Genomic DNA, 18,590 nt, shown 5'->3' on the forward strand with positions numbered 1-18,590 from the left:
CTCCATGTTGTTTTCTTAGAGTATGGCATAACTCCAGGTGGGCAAAACCAGTTTTAAAAGGGTTTTAAAGCTATTGACTCAAACAGAGTTTCATAAATTTAAATTAATAAATACTGGAAGTAAAACTATCAAGGATAGTAAGTATAGTTTAAAAGAAGCTGCTGGTCAGCTAAACAAAGCTATGAGTTTACACTGGTAGAATAAAGATCCTAATTAAAGAAACATACAACTTTTACACATACTTCTTAAATACTGATGAACATTTGCATCACTTGGAGACCACAATGACTGCAGCTGCCCAAAATGCTGGTTGGGAGTACTCATGTTGAAACAAAATTCTGCTCTATTCTCTCCAACAACTTGTCCTAGTAAGTTAACGGGGAAGATGGTGTACCAATATAACTCAAAGGAAATGCCAGAAACCCAAAATACTTTGAAAAAGGTGTCATTTTATTTGTACACTTCCAAAGTTGTACGTAGAAACTTATAGTACAGTCCTGTAAATTTACTCATTGCTAGAAGAACTGCCAGGGACACGGGAAGGTATTTATTGATTGATCATCAAGTTAGAGGGGAATAAACAACAACAAAAAAAAAACCACGACCGGAAAAAAGAATTTAAAAAGTTATGGAACTCTTCTCCCCCCCCCTCCCCCTTTTTTTTTTTTAATCCCCAAGTACAAATTTTATAAATACAAAACAAATTCACAAATTACTTTGAATGCTAAATAAATATCTACTTAATAAACTCAGACTGAATACCTCCAGCCAGCACTGGTACAGTACGTAAAAGATATGCAGTTGTACTCATTCATGTGTAGTGTTGAGAAGATATGCTCAAACAAGTTTTAAACATACACAGTTTCTTCAACTGTGCTACAGCAGAAGATTTTATTTGAGTTGATAAAGCCCTCAATACCACAGCTCCTACAAAATCTAGAGGATGAAACAAGGTAATTTGGTGCAGGAAAAAACAATGTACTTCTGGAAGATATTTGGACACATGAATGTATTAAAAATGTACAAAACCTCTGTAAACCAGTACTGTATCCAGTACATCTATCAAAATTATTAGACACTGAATAAAACTGTAGCAAAGGTAATCTTTCCTACGTTCTCCTGAGTGCTTAATATTACATTGAGAATATAGTGCAGGCCACACTTCAAGGTGGTTAAACAGTTGTTATTGCTTTATACAGGTATGACGACTGCGTGATTTAACATTTCATTTTAATGAACATAACAGATTCCCTCAAAAAATCCTTTGGAAGGCAGAGGTTAGATTCGTGACTTCTTTGCCACGGGAGTGGCATGGTCCACATTACCAGATGTGACTGGAAGTCCAAGCTTTTGAGCCTGAATGTGGAAGAAAGCTTGAAGTCTAGTTCCAGCTTTCGCTTCGCTTGTGTTACGAGGGTTGTATTCAAAGCAGTTCGAAAACATCAGCTCAATGTCTTCAATGAATTCCGCTAGTAAATAAAAAGTAAATAAATTAATTTAGCGTGTCTCCAGTATGATAAAGCAGTATGACACCACTGAATTAGTACAGTGATCCTGCACAGAGTTGCAACACAAAAACGCCTTTACATACGTGTCAAGTTTCCATCATTATATTAGTGAAGTACCATGTAAACATTCTTAAATTTCTCTGATTATCAATAAAGCAAATACAAGTCAAGCTGTAACAACAGTACCTTTTCTAAATATTTCAGTGTCGCTCACTGACATCAAAGGCTTGAGAAATTACCAGCAGTTGCTCAGCTGCTTATTTCTTATCTGTACATAGTGTATTTTGTTCGTAAGAGAACTACGTTCAACAAATCTTATTTATAAAATATTAGTAAATGCTTTTTAAAAAAAGAAAAGAAAACAAAAAACACCACAAACCCCCAAACTAAGCACAATTTCAGCTTTCTAATCCTCTGACACAGCTCTATTTTAGAACAAGAATTTATTTTAAAGAGAGAACAGGGTTCATTACCTCTTTCAATAAGTAATACTTACATGCTAACTTATATTCACATTTATTCACTTTTTCACGGATTATATTTAAGGCAATAGGTTTTTTGATGATATCATAGTAGTCTGGTACCTTTAAAAAAAAAAAAAAAGATTCACAGACAAAGAAATGAAAGCTTAAAATTCTACCTATGTAAAAAATTAAGCAAATCTTGCATTAGCAGAAAGGATTTGGGTTTTGTTTTTAAATAAACAGAGGAGACCCAAGCAACGGCCTCCATTTCCAGAACTGAGTATTAGTTCTCAGGTACTGCTTTTCCATTTTTTGTATCATTAAAGTATCAGACCACAACAAACATGAGCCAGCAATTCAATGAATAAATGTAATCCTAAGTACACTGTGAATAACTGTAAGAAAACCGCATAAGCAAATAAGCATTACGGTGTTCCAGCTACTCCCATCTGTCAAGTGCAAGAATTATTTCCAAGATTTTAAAAAGCTTTTCATTTTCCTGTGACATATTGCAATATTAAAAGCTCCCTAATCCTGAGCAATGACCATTTTTACTCCACTTGCAAGAGAAGTGAAATCCTGAGATTCCATTTAGTTGTGTTGGAAGAGAAGATAGTGAAGCCTTCTGTAGCAAGCAGGACACAGTATGCAAGTACCAGGACAAGGGAAAACCAACTGATGTCATCTACTTGGATTTGGGCAAAGCGTTTGACACCATCCCACACGATATCCTGGTCTCTAAATTGAAGAGACATGGATTCAACAAATGGACCACTCGGTGGATAAAGAACTGGCTGGGCGGTCGCACTCAAAGAGTTGCGGTCAACAGCTTGATGTCCAAGTGGAGAGCAAGCCAACCTCATGCAGTTCAACAAGGCCAAGTGCAAGGTCTTACATCTGGGTCGGGGCAATCCCAAGCACAAATACAGGCTTGGCAGGGAATGACTGGAGAGCAGCCCTGAGGAGAAGGACCTGGGGGTGCTGATTGATGAGAAGCTCAACATGAGCCAGCAGTGTGCGATCACAGCCCAGAAGGCCAACCGTGTCCTGGGCTGCATCAAAAGAAGCGTGGCCAGCAGGTCAAAGGAGGTGCTCCTGCCCCTCTACTCCACTCTCGTGAGACCCCACCTGGAGTACTGCATCCAGCTCTGGAGCCCCCAACATCAGAAGGACATGGACCTGCTGGAGGATGATCTGAGGGCTGGAGCACCTCTCCTATGAGGAGAGGCTGAAAGAGTTGGGGCTGTTCAGCCTGGAGAAGAGAAGGCTCCAGGGAGATCTTATTGAGGCCTTCCAGTACGTAAAGGGGGCCTACAGGAGAGCTGGGGAAGGACTTTTTACTAGCGCATGTAGCGATAGGATGAGGGGGAATGGCTTTAAACTAGAAGAGGGCAGGTTCAGACTAAACATTCGGAAGAAGTTTTTCAATTTGAGGGTGGTAAGGCACTGGAACAGCTTGCCCAGAGAGGTTGTTGAGGCCCCATCCCTGGAGGTGTTCTAGACCAGGTTGCCCAAGGCCACATCCAGCCTGGCCTTGTGGGAGGTGTCCCTGCCTATGGCAGGGGAGTTGGAACTCAATGATCTTCAAGGTCCTTTCCAACCTAAACCATTCTATGATTCTATGATACCAAAGACAAACATGGTTCTGAGTGGCTGTTACGTGATAAAAAAAGTAAAGGGAGGACAAGGATTGCCGAACCCTGAAGGGCACTGATTGTTTGGATCAAGATTTTGAATTCCAGGTAAGCACCAAGCTTAGGGTGACTGTGTCTCACACACAAAGCTGGGCATGAGGGTGAAATAAAGAGATGTCTAATCCAAATTTGACCTTTTTTTTTTTTAAACAAGAAAAGATAGCCACTTGCACCATCATGTATGTTTTAAAACCAAGTTCTTGGTTATAGTGTGTAAATTTACCATATCAAGTGCAACCTGCAAACAAACCTAGAGAAAGAATTAGTACAGAAATAGAATTAGATTGACACGTTTTTCATTCCTTTCCCTTTAGGAGTAGTGTTTACATAAGTGCTAAAAAAGAAAGGTAATTTCTCTTTCTGGCTTGCTTCTGTTCATTCAATGTATTCTTTATGTTGTCTTAAAGGCAGCAAGAAGTTTAAACCAAAATTTCTATCATGATGTCACTTTGGTATGGATTTTTCTTTCTGAACCATATAGAGACTATCCCTTAGTGACTGATTCAGGCAAACTGGAATGCACTGAATTCTAGCAGTTTCTTTTCAGGATCCAAATTGAGTCGAATTCTCCATCCCTTCCTAAGAAGCTTCCCTGCATTCACCAGATTCTTGCACTTTCCAGTGTAATTCCTGTACTCTAGTATGCAGACACTAGTCTCTGTTTCATTCAGAATTCCTCTCCTTCTCTGCTCTTACATCTTTCATTCATGTTTGTACATCATTCTTTTTGTCCACAAACATTAATCCTTCCAGCTATCTGTGACTCCTTAGAATTTCAAGTCTTCATTTAACAGCTATCACTATTAATTTTAATAGAGCACTTAGAACACTGAGCTCTAGATCCTACAAGAATGTCTGTGCAGAGGGCTTGGAGAAGACAGGCACTTGGTTAGGGTAGGACAGTTCCAGCAGTACCTTACAACTAACAAGCCAGTGGAGCCTGCAGAGAAGACGACGTGCTTTGGGACTTTTTATTGTAATACAAACCTCTAAAGCTGCACTTGCTTTGGGTACCTACTTTACCATCAAGTGTTTTAAAATTTAAAACAAGACAGAAATTAAACTAAGTTAAGAAAGAATCTTTTTACTGCATTATAGTTAACAGCAGAGTGAAGTTGTTCCTACCTTGTTATTTTATTGCAGGTCTGTTCTCAAAATACCTTTGCATAAATTGAAATTTAATTCAACTAATTAACTAATAACTGTAAGCTTACCTTTAGCAGCCCAGTGCTCTAGTTGGACTTTTTTTCTCCAAATCAAAGCATTTCACATTTTTAAATTCTTGATGGCAAGCATATTTAAAATTTTCCCAATAACACATCAATTGGAAAAACTATTTCCAGCACCAAATATGTGAGCTGAAATGCGAGAGTTCTCCTAAATTCCATTGTTTAGCTGCATCCCCCTGTTTGGGCGTGCTATAAAATCCCAAGTTTTACTGGCAGCAAACAGGATTCTCAACCATTATCATTCCCTCTACAGTTCTATCAGTTACCTGGATTTTGGAAACCAGTTTCATGAAAGGCCAGCTGTCATCATGTCGCACCAGTTCCACTACGAGTTGTTCAAAAGCTGAGAGTTCATGGACTCCCCCTTGACGTCCTGAACTTCTCCTGTTCAGTGAGGTTTGAGGAGATGGTTCTGGAAAAAAACCCAACCAATACCTCACCAATTAAAAACAAAATCATGACAAGTAAAGTATTGGGGGGGGGAAGTGGAACACCATTATTCTTGGGTACTAAAACTGTAGTTTCAGGGCACAACTCATGCAGTTTGGCTTCCTGTATTAACTATACTACAGTCTTGTTATTAACCACTAAATGTTCCTCTTGCTGTACAAAATGCTAAATACCAGGACTTAGCTGGGTTCCTCCATTCTCCTTCATTGCATTAATTTTGGAAAGGATTTTTTCACTGATTTCAATTTTAAAACAATTTGTTAAACACTTAAAGAAAAGCCCTATTAGAGAAAAACAGAACAAGCTGCCTGCTCATAACTTTTACTTACACAAAACCTCTATTCAGAGTGGTTTTATCTGCTTTCAAGAGTAGTCAGCAGGGTGGTTAGAGGATAAGCCCAGAAACTCCCAACGGTGAAGGACAGAAAAGGTGCAGAATACAAGGCTGCCACACTGGAGTGTAAGCTCTTTTACACTCTTCAGTCTCACACTGGGTCCTTTTTTGTTTTTAAAAGGTTATTGTAGATTTCCAAGTATTTCCTTGCCATTCAATACTTGGTATTAGCTTAACAAGCAAGGACGCTGTTAGCCCTATAGCCAGATAGATGACATTTTTCTCCTGGTAGCAGTTTCTTGTACATATATGTTCCTAATTTCACTACCTTGTCTACATCTGTGTTCTTCACTGCTCAACTCTTTCAAAAAACAAAACCATAAAAGCTGTAAGGAAACATTTGCATTTGCATGGGCTAAGGCATAAATATCCCTTTCACATTTTCTATCCAATTATTACCAATTACTCCATATTGTATGTAAATATGACATTTCAAATATGGATATGATAAGTCTCCTTGGCAAATAAGGTATTTGTTCTTTAGATGACTGAAATTTTTTCTAAGGTTCACTTCTGCCACTGCAAAAGAAGGGAACCGTCTTGTTGGAAGTGGTAAAAGTGCCTTCAACCACCACTTCTAGTCTTGTTGCTCTACCACACAAATATTTTAGCAAGGAACAGAACGTGGTTTTCATTCTGGACAAACACATTTCTCTAACCTGTGGATTGTCGTTTCCTGCCTCTTCTCTTGGGTTCAGTAACAGGAAGAGAAAGCTTTGAAGCAGAAACTGGATACTTCCTAAGCCGTTCGTTCGAGTCTGTGGTATCAACAATTCTAAATCCGAGAGAATTGGAAGGGCTGTTTTCCAGTGAGTTATCAGCACTCTTTCTTCCTCTTCGTCTTCTTCGAGGACCAAGTAATTCCACAAATACATCTGCTTGTAATGAACTTTGGCTCTGACGAGTGGTCCGGCTATTAAGTCTTAAAGAAGGCTTTGTCTCTGATGGAGGGGCTGATTTTACCTTTCTTAAACCCCTTCTGGTAATTTTAGATGAAGATTCTGTTTGCTTAGGTGTGTTTTGCTGACTCCGAGAAGCGTATCTTGCCTGACGCTGGCTGTTCCGACTTGAGAATGGGTTGTTGAGTTTGGCTGCTCTCATTTTTAATGGAAACTTGACCTGGGGTCTTCCTTGCTTTGATGGGCTACAAAAAGTGAACAATTATGTTTATTTATCCAGAAATTCCATTCCTCTCTTTTCCCTCTGTTTTCTAATTCAGCATTTAAAACACCCAAACATTCAACGTTGGACTGGTAAGCAGCTGGCTTTCAAGCTGATGCAGTCATCCAATTACCATAAACACTGCTCTGAAGTCTATTAATTAAATATTACGAGGAGCACATAGTTTAAAGAAGTGCTCAGAATTCTGATCATCCTTGCAGCTTGTGCAAGGTGAATGCATTAACCGGAACACCAGCTATCAATTTCTTTAAATCTCTTATTTCTCACAGCAACTGTAATTACCAGGGTTTTTGAACAATATTATCAGCTACATCAATGAACTGCACTTCTAAAACACTAAATATTACAGTTATGCTCTAATCAGGGTTTACAACTAATACTCAAGACTCTCTTTCCATTACAGAAGAGAAGGGAGATCCCAGAAACAAGTTTACTTCCTAAGGAGATACAAGATCTCTCTAACTATTGAATTCCAGTTGTCAGAGGTGGAGATAATCTTGCTTCAGTCAATTCAAAAGACTGTACCAAAAAGCAGAAAAATACTCTGAGATCAGGAAAGTTTCCTTCAACTTTTATGCTCCTGGCATGTGTATGAAATCCATAACTTCACTGAAATTATCCCATTGGATTATTTAGTAATTTTTTTTTTTTTTAAACAACTACTGCAGAAGTCCTCAATTCCTCCTAATGTCACATAGCCTCCAACAGATGATGGATGACTTTGTCTTCCCTAATGTTCCACTACTTACTGTATGCATCTAGTCCCTCAAAATTCAAAACTGGACAAGAACAACTCCAGATTTTCTCCAGAAAATTTTTACTCTTTGAAACTTGCCTCTTTATATTCAAACAGCAGTTGTATAGAACTGCAACTCTGATGACCAACTCTCACCCACGCATCCAAGGCTGGAATTTTCATCATGAAAAGTGAGTTTAAGTCCAGTAGACCTAACTTTTGTTAGTATTAAACCCATTAGTGAGCATGAAATTCATAACAAGATCCGTTTTTTTTTTTTAAATAAATATCTTTTTTAGACTGGATTTTCAAGGCGTGCTTATGTGAACAATTGCTCCACTTAATAATCAAGACAACATTTCAGCAGGAAGTGACTTTAATGTATGCCTATTTACCTCATCTCTTCTTCTTCCTGAGATTCATCCTCCTCATCTTGCTCTTCTTCATAATGCTCTTCCTCACTTTGTCCCATTTCATCATAGTTTGCCTCTTCTTCCCCTTCTCCTAGTTGTTCAGCAGTCTCTTCATCACTTTCCACAGAAGGTCTCTGTCTGGACGAGAGGCGTCTAGAGCGCTGTTTTGGTCGGCACTCTGGACAAAACCAGTCCCCTTCAGGAATGACCTAGCAACAAAAAAAAAAAAAAAAAAAAAAAAAAAAAAAGAAAGCATTAGCAGTATGCAATGAAGTCATAAGAACTACTCAAGTTTTGTATGAAAAGGAAGCACTTTTTCTTTTTCCTCAGATACCTTCAGCTTGGGCCTGATACAGTATGTATGATAGCCTCGATCGCAGCCATCACACAGCACCATGCTTTCTGCATCGCCTTTCTTTCGACACACTTTACAGCGAGCATTGAGGATGGACTTTGACCAGATGACACTTCGATCCAACGTAGAGAGATGAAGGAAGACTTGGGACAAGCTGGTAGAAGAAAGAAGTGACTCTCTCCAGCGATCCAAAACTGTTTTATAGGCTCGTCCACCATCACTGGCATCTTCCGTTATAGAAGGGGATTAAAAAAAGCACAAAAGAAAAAGCAGAATGATCAAACTTCTTTTTCAAACATCTAGGTTATTCTAGACCATGAGATAAGACTCTGAATTTCAAACATAGCAGTAGTAAACTGGGATAATATTATAACCTTTGTCTTGTCTTGTCAATACTTGAATATTTCCTTCTTAAGTTTCCACGCTACTGAAGCTGTAAGATTTTACTCTTCAATACCAATTCAACTGAGAATTTGCACATACATAGGACGTGAGACATAAAAGTCTCACTCAGATGTCAACCTGGAAACCTAACAATTTGCTTCAATTTATGAAGTATAAATAGAGATTACTTAGGATTAAAAAAAAATAGAAAAATCACACTCCTAATTTACCCTCCCTTGTATGTACATTTTGAAATCCCAAAATGTTTACATTTAAAGAAACTACCTGGCATTAAACAGAGACTTCACTGGCCAAAAAAAACAGCTTAAAGGGCTCTTCTCACCTACATTTGCCCCTGCCCTGGCATAATCTGGCAGACAATCCTTCAGCCCTCTCCCCACACCTCAGTGCCTTTATCCCTGCTCTGCGCTCCGCCTTCACAAGAACCTGCACATCTGTATGGATAACCAGACTGGGTGACTGGTCTGGTTGAAATAGAACTCTTTTCTCGATATTTCGTAAGCAGGGTAGAACACATGAATCTGTGGTACACACGTAGTGGCAAACCAAGTAAGACCTGGGATCCTAATTAAGTTAGAAATAAATAGGGGGGGGGGGCAGACAGGGTGAGAAATTATACTGTATTTTCAAATAGGTTTGGTTTGCAATCCAGACCACTGAAGTGGCCACACAAATACATGCACAGAACAGCGAGGGGGGCAGCACTGAACAGGAATGAGCAGCTGGGAACTACAGAAGCAAATGGGCTGTTTGAGAAGCTACAGAAACGAGAAGGTATAAATTACACCCTGCACTGCTGCTGCTGAGCAGAAAGGGAATTTATGAATGTTGAAAGCGATTTCTTGCATTTTAAAGCAAGAAGATTTAAGGAGAGGAAGAGACAATATAGCAGTACTTGTGATTGTTTAAGTGTCCACAGATTTCCCTTCTAAAAGTGATAGTCCAGTTATTACTGTGTGACCTCTAGCTGATGAATGATGCACTCCAGTATAAAATGCCACCTTGCCTGCTGCACTGGTCACAGTGGGCACAGGAATGGCCTACAATCCACCTGTCTGCCAAATGATTTTTCTTCAGGAATAGGAAGAGAAAATATCTAATAACAAATACAATGAAAGAACAAAAATGAGACTAATTGCTCTCCTGGCAAGGCCCTTCTGCCTTGTCATCAACTGGCTGCCAGGATTTGCCTAATCTTGCATACATTTGCATTAGCAGCAAGCAGCACAAGAGAAGTGATGGGCGAAGGCACAGGATAAACAGGCAACACAGCTTCATAAATAAAATATAGCCACTCCTGAACTGCAAATACAAATCAAGACTTCCTAAAATTTCATATTACTTCATCCTTAGGTTTCTTATCTCAAGTTCAGTCTTACTAAAGCTAATGGACAAGGTCCTTTTCACAGCACTGCAGTATATCTCTCAATGTATTTTTAAAAATTCAGCAAGAAGAAAATTAAAACTGCTTGTCAGGACACTAGACTCTAGTATGAGACCTCCTTCAGTTCTGCTGCAGATTTCCACTGTAAGTCTGGCAAAGACACTTTATCTTAAGCGTATATATTGTTTGGCAAGCATTTCTTTTGCTGACAATGGCAGCTTGAGCATTATTACTTTTTTTGGTGGTTATTTTTAGCCTGAATTGGTTCACCAATATAGTTCATCACACAACACGACAAATATTTGCACTGCAAACTGCAGTTGCAATATAGAGATAGAAATTACCAACCACGACCCGCTTCAGCATGTCCTACTGCTGAAAGAAACATGCCAAACGACACCCACTGTTTCAGTTCCCAATTTGTAAAATGAGAATAACACTTTTTTCTTCCATCCATCATCTTTCTCATTTATATTGTTAACTTGGAGGGAGAAACGGCCTCTCCCTTTGTGTCTGAGCAGCTCTACATTGCGCAGTGGGATACCCCTCTGTCAGTTAAGCCTTCCAAGCCTTGCTACAATGCAAATGAAGTTGTTTGACAGATCTATGCACTCATCTATCAATAGCTAATTGAGTTCAGGGAAGGGTTTTCCATTTTATTATTTCAAGAAAGGATATGCAGTTGCACAATGCTGTGAAGTTTCTTTAAAAAAAAAAAAAAAAAAAAAACAAAAAAAACACAACCAAAAAAAAAACCCACAAAACAAAAACACTACCAAAAAACAGGGGCATTAAAAGGAACGGGGGAAGGGGAAAAGATTATGTGAACATGCAGATTTCTGTCCCAAAGTGATAAAAAGGAAATACAGTTCTTTATTTCTGGTTGCAGAGAACAGAAAAAAAACAAAACACAAAAACAAACCACCAAACACACCCCACACCCCCCTTAAATCTTTGAGCTGTATTTGTTTTGCTACCCATGTTTAAACCTTTGGCTTCAATGTAAGGAACTTGCTACAAAATTATTAAAAAAAAAAAAAAAGAAAACCTGATAAAATATTCAATACTTTCTAATTCTTAGCAATACAAGTAACATTTAAAATTTACCATCTCTCTGACTAGTCTTGTCTTCCACTCTCTTCCTCTTTTTAGCCCCCCAGTGGTTCCTTTTATCATCTTCTGCATTACCTAACATTAAATTCATAAAGTTATTTCAAATGCCTTTTTGAAGCGTGGCGGATTATTTTTTAATTAATTTTTATAATCCATACTTTTGTAGTCTAAAAATGTAACCAGAACAGTGGTTCCCAACACGTGCACGTGGAAAAAGGTAGGCAGGCAAGTGTAAGAGAACCATGTGCATGGAGGAACTGTACATCCCAGGATTTACTTGGGACTCCCACTACAAACAGAAGGCTTAAACTGAAATCTCTCAAACATACTCTACCCTCCCTTACCTTTCTGTCTATCTCCGGTACAAATGGCGATAGAAACAGCTTTCTCTCTCAGCAAACGACTTACCTGGTCTATGCTACCACGAACCTCCTAACATCGCAAAAATATAGCCAGTTTATGGGCACAGTCCTCAAGGACCAAGAGAATTAGCTTGTCTATCCATGTGAAATGACACACACGTATGATATTTTTGTGCAGGAGTGTTCTTGAGTATTAAAATGATGAAATTACTCTCCCAGGAAGTAAGAGCCTGTCCTGGTTTAAGAAAGAGCCACAGTTAACGTAATTTGCTCCAAATGCAAAGTATCTTCTTTGACTGCCTTCTCTGAAGAGTAAACAGGAATTCTTCATCAGAAAAAAAGACCAGTTCCACCTTCACTGCCTCTGCTCAAGAAACTCCCCAGGGAAGTAATGAAAGCACTGAAAGCACGAGAAAAAAAAGCATGCATATATGCTAATCCTATCCCAGTTCGTGGCTGGAAGATGTCTGACGCTATTACAAGGAGGACAATTATAAGAAGAAAAGGAAACAACTTTGGGAATAGAGGAAACAAAAATAATCAAAATCTAGAAAGAAAGGATGGAACAAAGACAAGCAAAAAGGAGCGAAAAAGCCGTAATTTTTTTTTTTGTCCCATAAGAAGTACATGGCACAAGTTAAAAAGGAGGTAAATGGTTCCCTGTATCAGTCACAAAGGTGCTCCCATGAATTAGAATCCAACCTTTCGTATGGAAATCTGAAGGATGCTTAATGACTGAAGTCCTGCACTAATGCAGCAGGCAGGGGTTTTTTTGTGGCTGCCCACTGAACTCCAGGGCAACCAAATCACTTCATCGTTCTATACCTCAATTTTCACTTCTATGTAATAGGAACGATGAGACCTACTTCACTGCAAAGTATTTTGAGATGTAAGGAAAAGCAGCAAAATCCACAATAAAAATGGCTTGTATTTCATCCCCCTCAAATATTTTTTTTATCTGAGAAGCAGCACTTCAGAGTTTCCCCTCAAACAGCTATTTAAAAAGAAAAAAAAAAAAAGCAAGCTTTTTTACATCTTAACTCATAATTTTTGCAGGAAAAACATGTACTGCAAGCTGCACTCCCCCTTTTGTGATTCCCCAGACACTACCTTGGGCTGGACTGAAGTAAGAAACCAAATTTTCATTGGTAATGTGTAAGGAGAGGATTTCTTAATTATGAATTGTCTTTTAGAAATGTATACAATTCAAGTCATGTTACATTTAACTGCCAGACAACAGAAGATAAGCGGCCATCTAGCAGCTCTGCAAGGCAGAGGGTGCTGTTTCCTGGGGTTTCTAGATCTTTTGCACTGCTATCTTCTGTGTCAGCCTCTCCTTGCTCTTCCACTTGAATATTTGGTATGCACCTCAACTCTAAACTTATCAGAATCACCAGCGAGGCTCTTGGCAGCCTGATAGAGCCCCAGAACAAAAACGGAGCAGAGAGGAGCAGCTGGTCCTTTCATTGCTGTGCTGGGTCCCTTTGTCTTGCTCTGCACCCTGGAGGCCACTGGGATAAACTTGCCAGTGACTGCAGTGAATTTCACTGTGCTGTCTTTAGCACTAGAAGCTGTAAATAGAGTGAAAACTGAAAATTATTAAGTATGGCTCCATTCCTTAATAGGAACAGAGCTCAGTGAAGGTGGGGGCAGACAGGGAAAAGAAACTGCCGTGAAGGCAACAACTGAAATAATGACAAAGACAAAGCACGTTCAGTTTGGTTTAAAGCAGAAATGCAGGGATACTCTTTTTACCAAAAGCATTGCCCTGTACGGCTACCAAAACAGAACTCCTAGCACTTGCTTCACTTCCAATGTTTTTACTTCAGTGGTAATTAAATCAGCCTAACAAGTAGGGTTTGTAAGGTTTAACATTGGAAACAGATATGCAGGCATTTTGTCTAGGGGATGGTTCCATTAAATAGTTGGAACAACTATAAAAAAAACTCCTGTCAGAAAAAAAAAACAAGTGTACAGACACAGTGATCTATATAAGAACAGGCAAACAAAAACAAGAATCCCACCAACCAAAACCCAGTGGCTGCAAACTAAAAGCTAATTTCTACCTTCAGAGTACTGTTGGCCACTTCCTAGAGGGGTCAATGGAAGAAGGTGTCCCAGCTCTGAGCACAAGGCAGTCCCCAAGCAAGCAGCAATGTCCACTTTTTAATAAAAGGTTTAGTAACACTACTAGCACCTCCTTGTCAAGCTCAGTAGAGAACTTTTCTTTGCCTGTTATACATATGCAATTTGCAAACTAAGAAACAGAACTTGCTGTGGTAGCACACAAAGATACTGTTTCCAACTGGGGATCTTAAGCTAAATGGAAGATTATGCAAATCTCACACTCTTGGGTTTTTTTTTAAAAGTCTGAAATACTGAAGAGCTATATGCAGAAAGGGCTGCATCCAGAACTACTGCTTGACCTCTAAAGTGCCAAAGTTTGCCAGATGCCTCTCAAACACACAGGTTTTCCTTGATGCTTTCCAATTGCGCCTTCTGGTCGTGTCCAGAAGTTCCCAAGTCGGAGCACCTTTCATCTAACTAACTGGCTAGGGGTCACAAAATTCAGCAGCAAATAGATGTGCGTTTTAAGCTTTCTTTACTACAGAGCCACTCAAAGCCGCGGCTCCTCCAAGACCTCTCTAGTGACAGAACTAAAATCTTGCCTTCATTCAGACTCACCTCTTGCTAAAAGCAACCCATTACGCACCCAAAAACATGAGAGGCTTGGCACCAAAGGCAAAGCAAGGAAGAGGGAACCTGATGCTGTCGCTTAATGGCTAGGGCAGTAAGCCAGAGCAGAGGAGACCTGGGATCCTTCCTGCTCCCTCAGCTACGTAGGTTATTCTATACATTACTGTAATCTTACAGCGCTACCATTTTTCAGAGCAGAAGAGATGCACAGGCACAGTATGGTAAACAAACATGAGATTTAAGACATGCAAATCATGTAAGATTGCTTTCCCTATATACTTTCTTTGTCACAGTACTCTGTGATCTAAAGGAAAACAGGTTTCTCAAGTTAAGAACAAACATGAAACCCCACCATCATTCAACAGGTCAGGCAAAAACATGAACCGTCATTAGATTATGGCAGAGTTGGGAACTTGGAAAAAAACCACAAACCACAGGAAGATTGCTGAAAAACTTTATCTCCAATACTTCAGGGACACTTTTCTTCTTTTAGTCCTTTCTTCTAGCTCAGGATGCCCTATCTATGGCCATAACCTACTAATTGCCATGTTTTTTCCCCCCTTAAGGGCACACTGTGGTGTGACCACTGTCAGCAAGATACTGTTGCCAAAATACTCTCAGACAGAGTTTAGAAATGTAGGCGTACACTGCACAATGTATTTACAACCTGCACATGAGCAGTAAATATGACAGACCCTCGGTGTACTGTCAGTTAACTGTCCCATGCACGTGTTGTAAATCTAGTTGTACAGCAGGAAATAAGTCACATCATGCCTGTCTTGGAAAGGGCAGACATACTCGAGTTGACCAAACACTTAGCCAAGTAAAGCTTTTAAACAGCTGCATTTTAAACTCCTCCTATGCTCTCCCCTTTCATCTCAATCGTTTGCTGCATTTCCCTCTTCCAGAGGTCATCACACTGATAATGAAAGCTTGTGCAAGGGAACCCATGCCTGGGTGTCAGCCTCCGGCACAAATCTAGCTCAAACTCATCTTCAGTGGCAACTGATATCCAGACACCAGACTCCATGCGGGAGCAACCGAGATGCAGAAACACTTTGAGGTCAACTGTGCCACAGGGCACAGTTAATACACTAAAACCTGCATCTGCATCTTAAACTACTGCAGCACAATCTGCCAGAGCCTAAGGATTTTGCATGCAGTCATTATCAGAGGAGAGTATCAGTTTAACGGGACGTGCAGCAGTTGGTGCTCTGGAGAACCCCTGGTATGTGCAACGCGGGTAAACCATGCTGCACATAAAGCAGTGTGGCCGAGCACAGGGCAGCTCATCCTCGATGCAGCATCCCAAAGGGAAGCCTGGCCAAGACAGCTGCCTCTGGAAGGATAAGCCACTTTCACGCACTTCTCCAAGACAAAACCCCAGTTTTGAATTGCAAAAGGATCTTAAGAAATCCAGACCTATCCACTCTCTCACCCCTAGAGCTCGTCAGAGGAATTCAAGGAAGGAATATGTGTTAAAGTCAAGCTATGATCATGCTTTGGTTTAGATTTTTCTTGCAACCTTTTATTTCCAAGTTTTACAGCATTAATGCAAAACCTGAGGATCTGAAAGTCTGCAATGTAAATCTTTACTACATTTTACTGTACATATTCTTTTATTGCTGAACAAGGTGATCCAGATAAACCTGGCCTATAGTGTTTTCACAGAAACAGTATAAAAAGGAGCACACATTTTTACAACCTAAAAACACACAGAAGAAACTCATGGTGTAGTTGCATGATACATTGGCCTCAATAGTAATGCTGAATTATGGAGCATTCCCCCAGAAAGCTCACTCACTTCTGCCTAAGGGTACAATTTGTCTCCCAATGCATCAGTGTAATTGTAGGGCTGCACAAACAAGATCACTGAAATGATTTAGGTTAAATAGACGTGTATTTAAGAGTAAAATATGCTGTTAATTAATACATGTAATTCAGGACATGCAGAATAGTAAGAAAAACATTACTATTTCCTAATGATCTATGGTCTTGTAAACTGACAATCTAACAGTTCTTAATTTTTCAATGGTACATAGGAATAGGTTAGTTAGTTGTTCTTTTCCCCAACACATCCCTCTAAAGCATCCAGGTCTTAGAAAAGAACCAAGTGGGTTTGGGGTGTTTTGTCTTTTTATTGTTTGTTTGTTTGGGGTTTTTTGGGGGGGGTGGGGTGTCTTTTGTTTGTTTGCTACAAAATCTTACACAAATTTAGAGACAGACAGTTTCAAGTCTGAAAGCTTACCCAGAGGTGCTTTAAGAAACCTTCGCTCAATTCCTTGTTCTATCTGAAGCAGTGCAGATGCCAAGTAGTGGACCACATTATTAACTGGCTGAGGAGTACTTGTACTTGTTGATGCAGCACTTGGAGCTTCAGTTTTTAACCCGACAAGTCTAGAATAGAAGCGTATTAAATTATCTTTTTTTTTAAACATTGAATTTAACACCATAGATATTTGTACAGGTCTGTACCCACAGTAGATTTTTGCTTTCACTTCATTTACATGCATGGACTATGGACATTAACAGATACTGCACAGGTGCGATCAGCTATCCCAGTTCTCAAGTTTGCTTAATTAGTCTAGTTAATCTAGATACATCGTCTTTAACAGTGTTATCCAAAATTCAAGAACTGTGGATGGCAAATTTCAACGCAACCATTAAGACTTCCAGAAGATTCGATGCAACATCCATCAACTAGTTTATGAGAGATTTCTGTGAAGAGTATTGTCCCAACTATTCTTCAGTGAAAACATTTCCATGGGTGAGGTACAGCCTTTAGAATGCTTCCATCTGCAGAAGTTCAACTACATATATCCTCACATTAGTAAGATTTTTGAAAAGAAATAAACTAAATAAAACCAGAAAGTAATTTTAGAATGTGAAATCTTGAATTGTTAACTTATACATTCTCGTTCTTGGAGGACTTTTCTCAAATACTACGTCTTCATGTGAGGAAAAAAAAAAGGGGGTGGAGGGTAGGTTTCCAATAAAATAGCTTTCTTTGACCAAGTAATCATTTCAAAGTGTGGTTAATCTTCCTGATCCACAAACATAAGTATAGCGTATGAGAGCAACTCACACTAAGGAAAATAAAATTAAATTTCTACTTGGGGTTTATAAAAAAAAAAACTAATTAAGACTGTCTGGATTCTGCTTTATTCTGGTGAATGAGCAATGCTTTTGGTTGTCCCTGTTCTTTTTTCGCACTTAAAAGCTGTTCATTATATTTTGCAGTCACACACATTTTGAGAGCCTGAAAGCAAACAGAAAAAAAGCTGCATAGTTATTTACATTTCACTAGTCAAACTCCAAGGTCTTAATGAGATGTCACTCGCTCTGAGGTGGATAAAAAGCCCAGCATCAAAAGCAATCTGTCACATGATTTCAGAATCCCATAGTCTCTGTTTTAATATGCAAGACTTTATTAGAGCAGACTTTATTCAGAAACTTTGACAGAGTCAGTATCAAATAGAAAAAAAATGAAGCAACAAGCTTCTGCAGTTGAATTGAGAGTTGGCAATGGAGCAAGTGCCCAAGGTAAATGGAGGCATAAATTTTAGCTTCTTAAAAGAGTGGACTATTTCTACGTTGTGGTTTTCAGGATGCAAATGTCTGTAAATTGTGTCATTAATATAAAGAAGGATGACCCTATCCATTTTGCAGGCAACTAGATAACTTTGTTCTGAAAGACAGTCTTATATGAAAATACTAATTTAGCAAACTGAAATAAAAAGGGAAGAATATTAAAGAACTTTAAATTCCTTCAACCAACACAGCATTCAAGAGTCCACCCAGAAATACAGCTTTCATAAAAGTCTAATTGCAGAAAACCTCAGAGAATACCTAAGGAAACAGTATGTTAGTACAGTGATTGCCTCCAATGAATCTTTGTTCCTCCAATACTTCAACACTCACATCCTATCAAGACATACAATTCGATACATATTAAGTAAATTAAGGTAGATATTTCTGAGAAGTATGTAATTTCTGAGAATTAAATATTTATAAATTGTCAGTTTCTATAGTTGAATTTAGAAACACTGATATAGGGTGGAGTCCCACATCTGTCTCAAACATTTGTTTAAAAAAAAAAAAAAAAAAACCCCAAACAAAACACTTTTACAGTTGCAACACTATATGATGAGGTTTCCTCTCTTTTACTGTGTTGCAGGTTGCTCTACAGAAGGATCATAATTCA

The 18,590-nt window shown here is 39.0% G+C and overlaps 1 protein-coding gene across 1 annotated transcript in view; it reads right to left on the reverse strand.

The window, feature by feature from the left end:
• Nucleotides 1–445: 445 nt before the first annotated feature.
• BAZ1A (bromodomain adjacent to zinc finger domain 1A) overlaps nt 446–18,590 on the reverse strand; it is a 65,504-nt gene continuing 47,359 nt past the window's right edge. The window contains exons 20-26 of the mRNA XM_082484883.1: nt 16,635–16,783; nt 8,405–8,652; nt 8,053–8,279; nt 6,399–6,883; nt 5,162–5,307; nt 2,005–2,092; nt 446–1,469 (exon numbers count right to left, since the gene is read on the reverse strand). Coding sequence (XP_082341009.1) covers nt 1,279–1,469; nt 2,005–2,092; nt 5,162–5,307; nt 6,399–6,883; nt 8,053–8,279; nt 8,405–8,652; nt 16,635–16,783 — 1,534 coding nt within the window. The 3' untranslated portion in view covers nt 446–1,278. The remainder of the gene's footprint in view (nt 1,470–2,004; nt 2,093–5,161; nt 5,308–6,398; nt 6,884–8,052; nt 8,280–8,404; nt 8,653–16,634; nt 16,784–18,590) is intronic.

This window comes from Vanellus vanellus, assembly GCF_965231255.1.
Source record: "Vanellus vanellus genome assembly, chromosome: 6".
NCBI lineage: Eukaryota > Metazoa > Chordata > Aves > Charadriiformes > Charadriidae > Vanellus > Vanellus vanellus.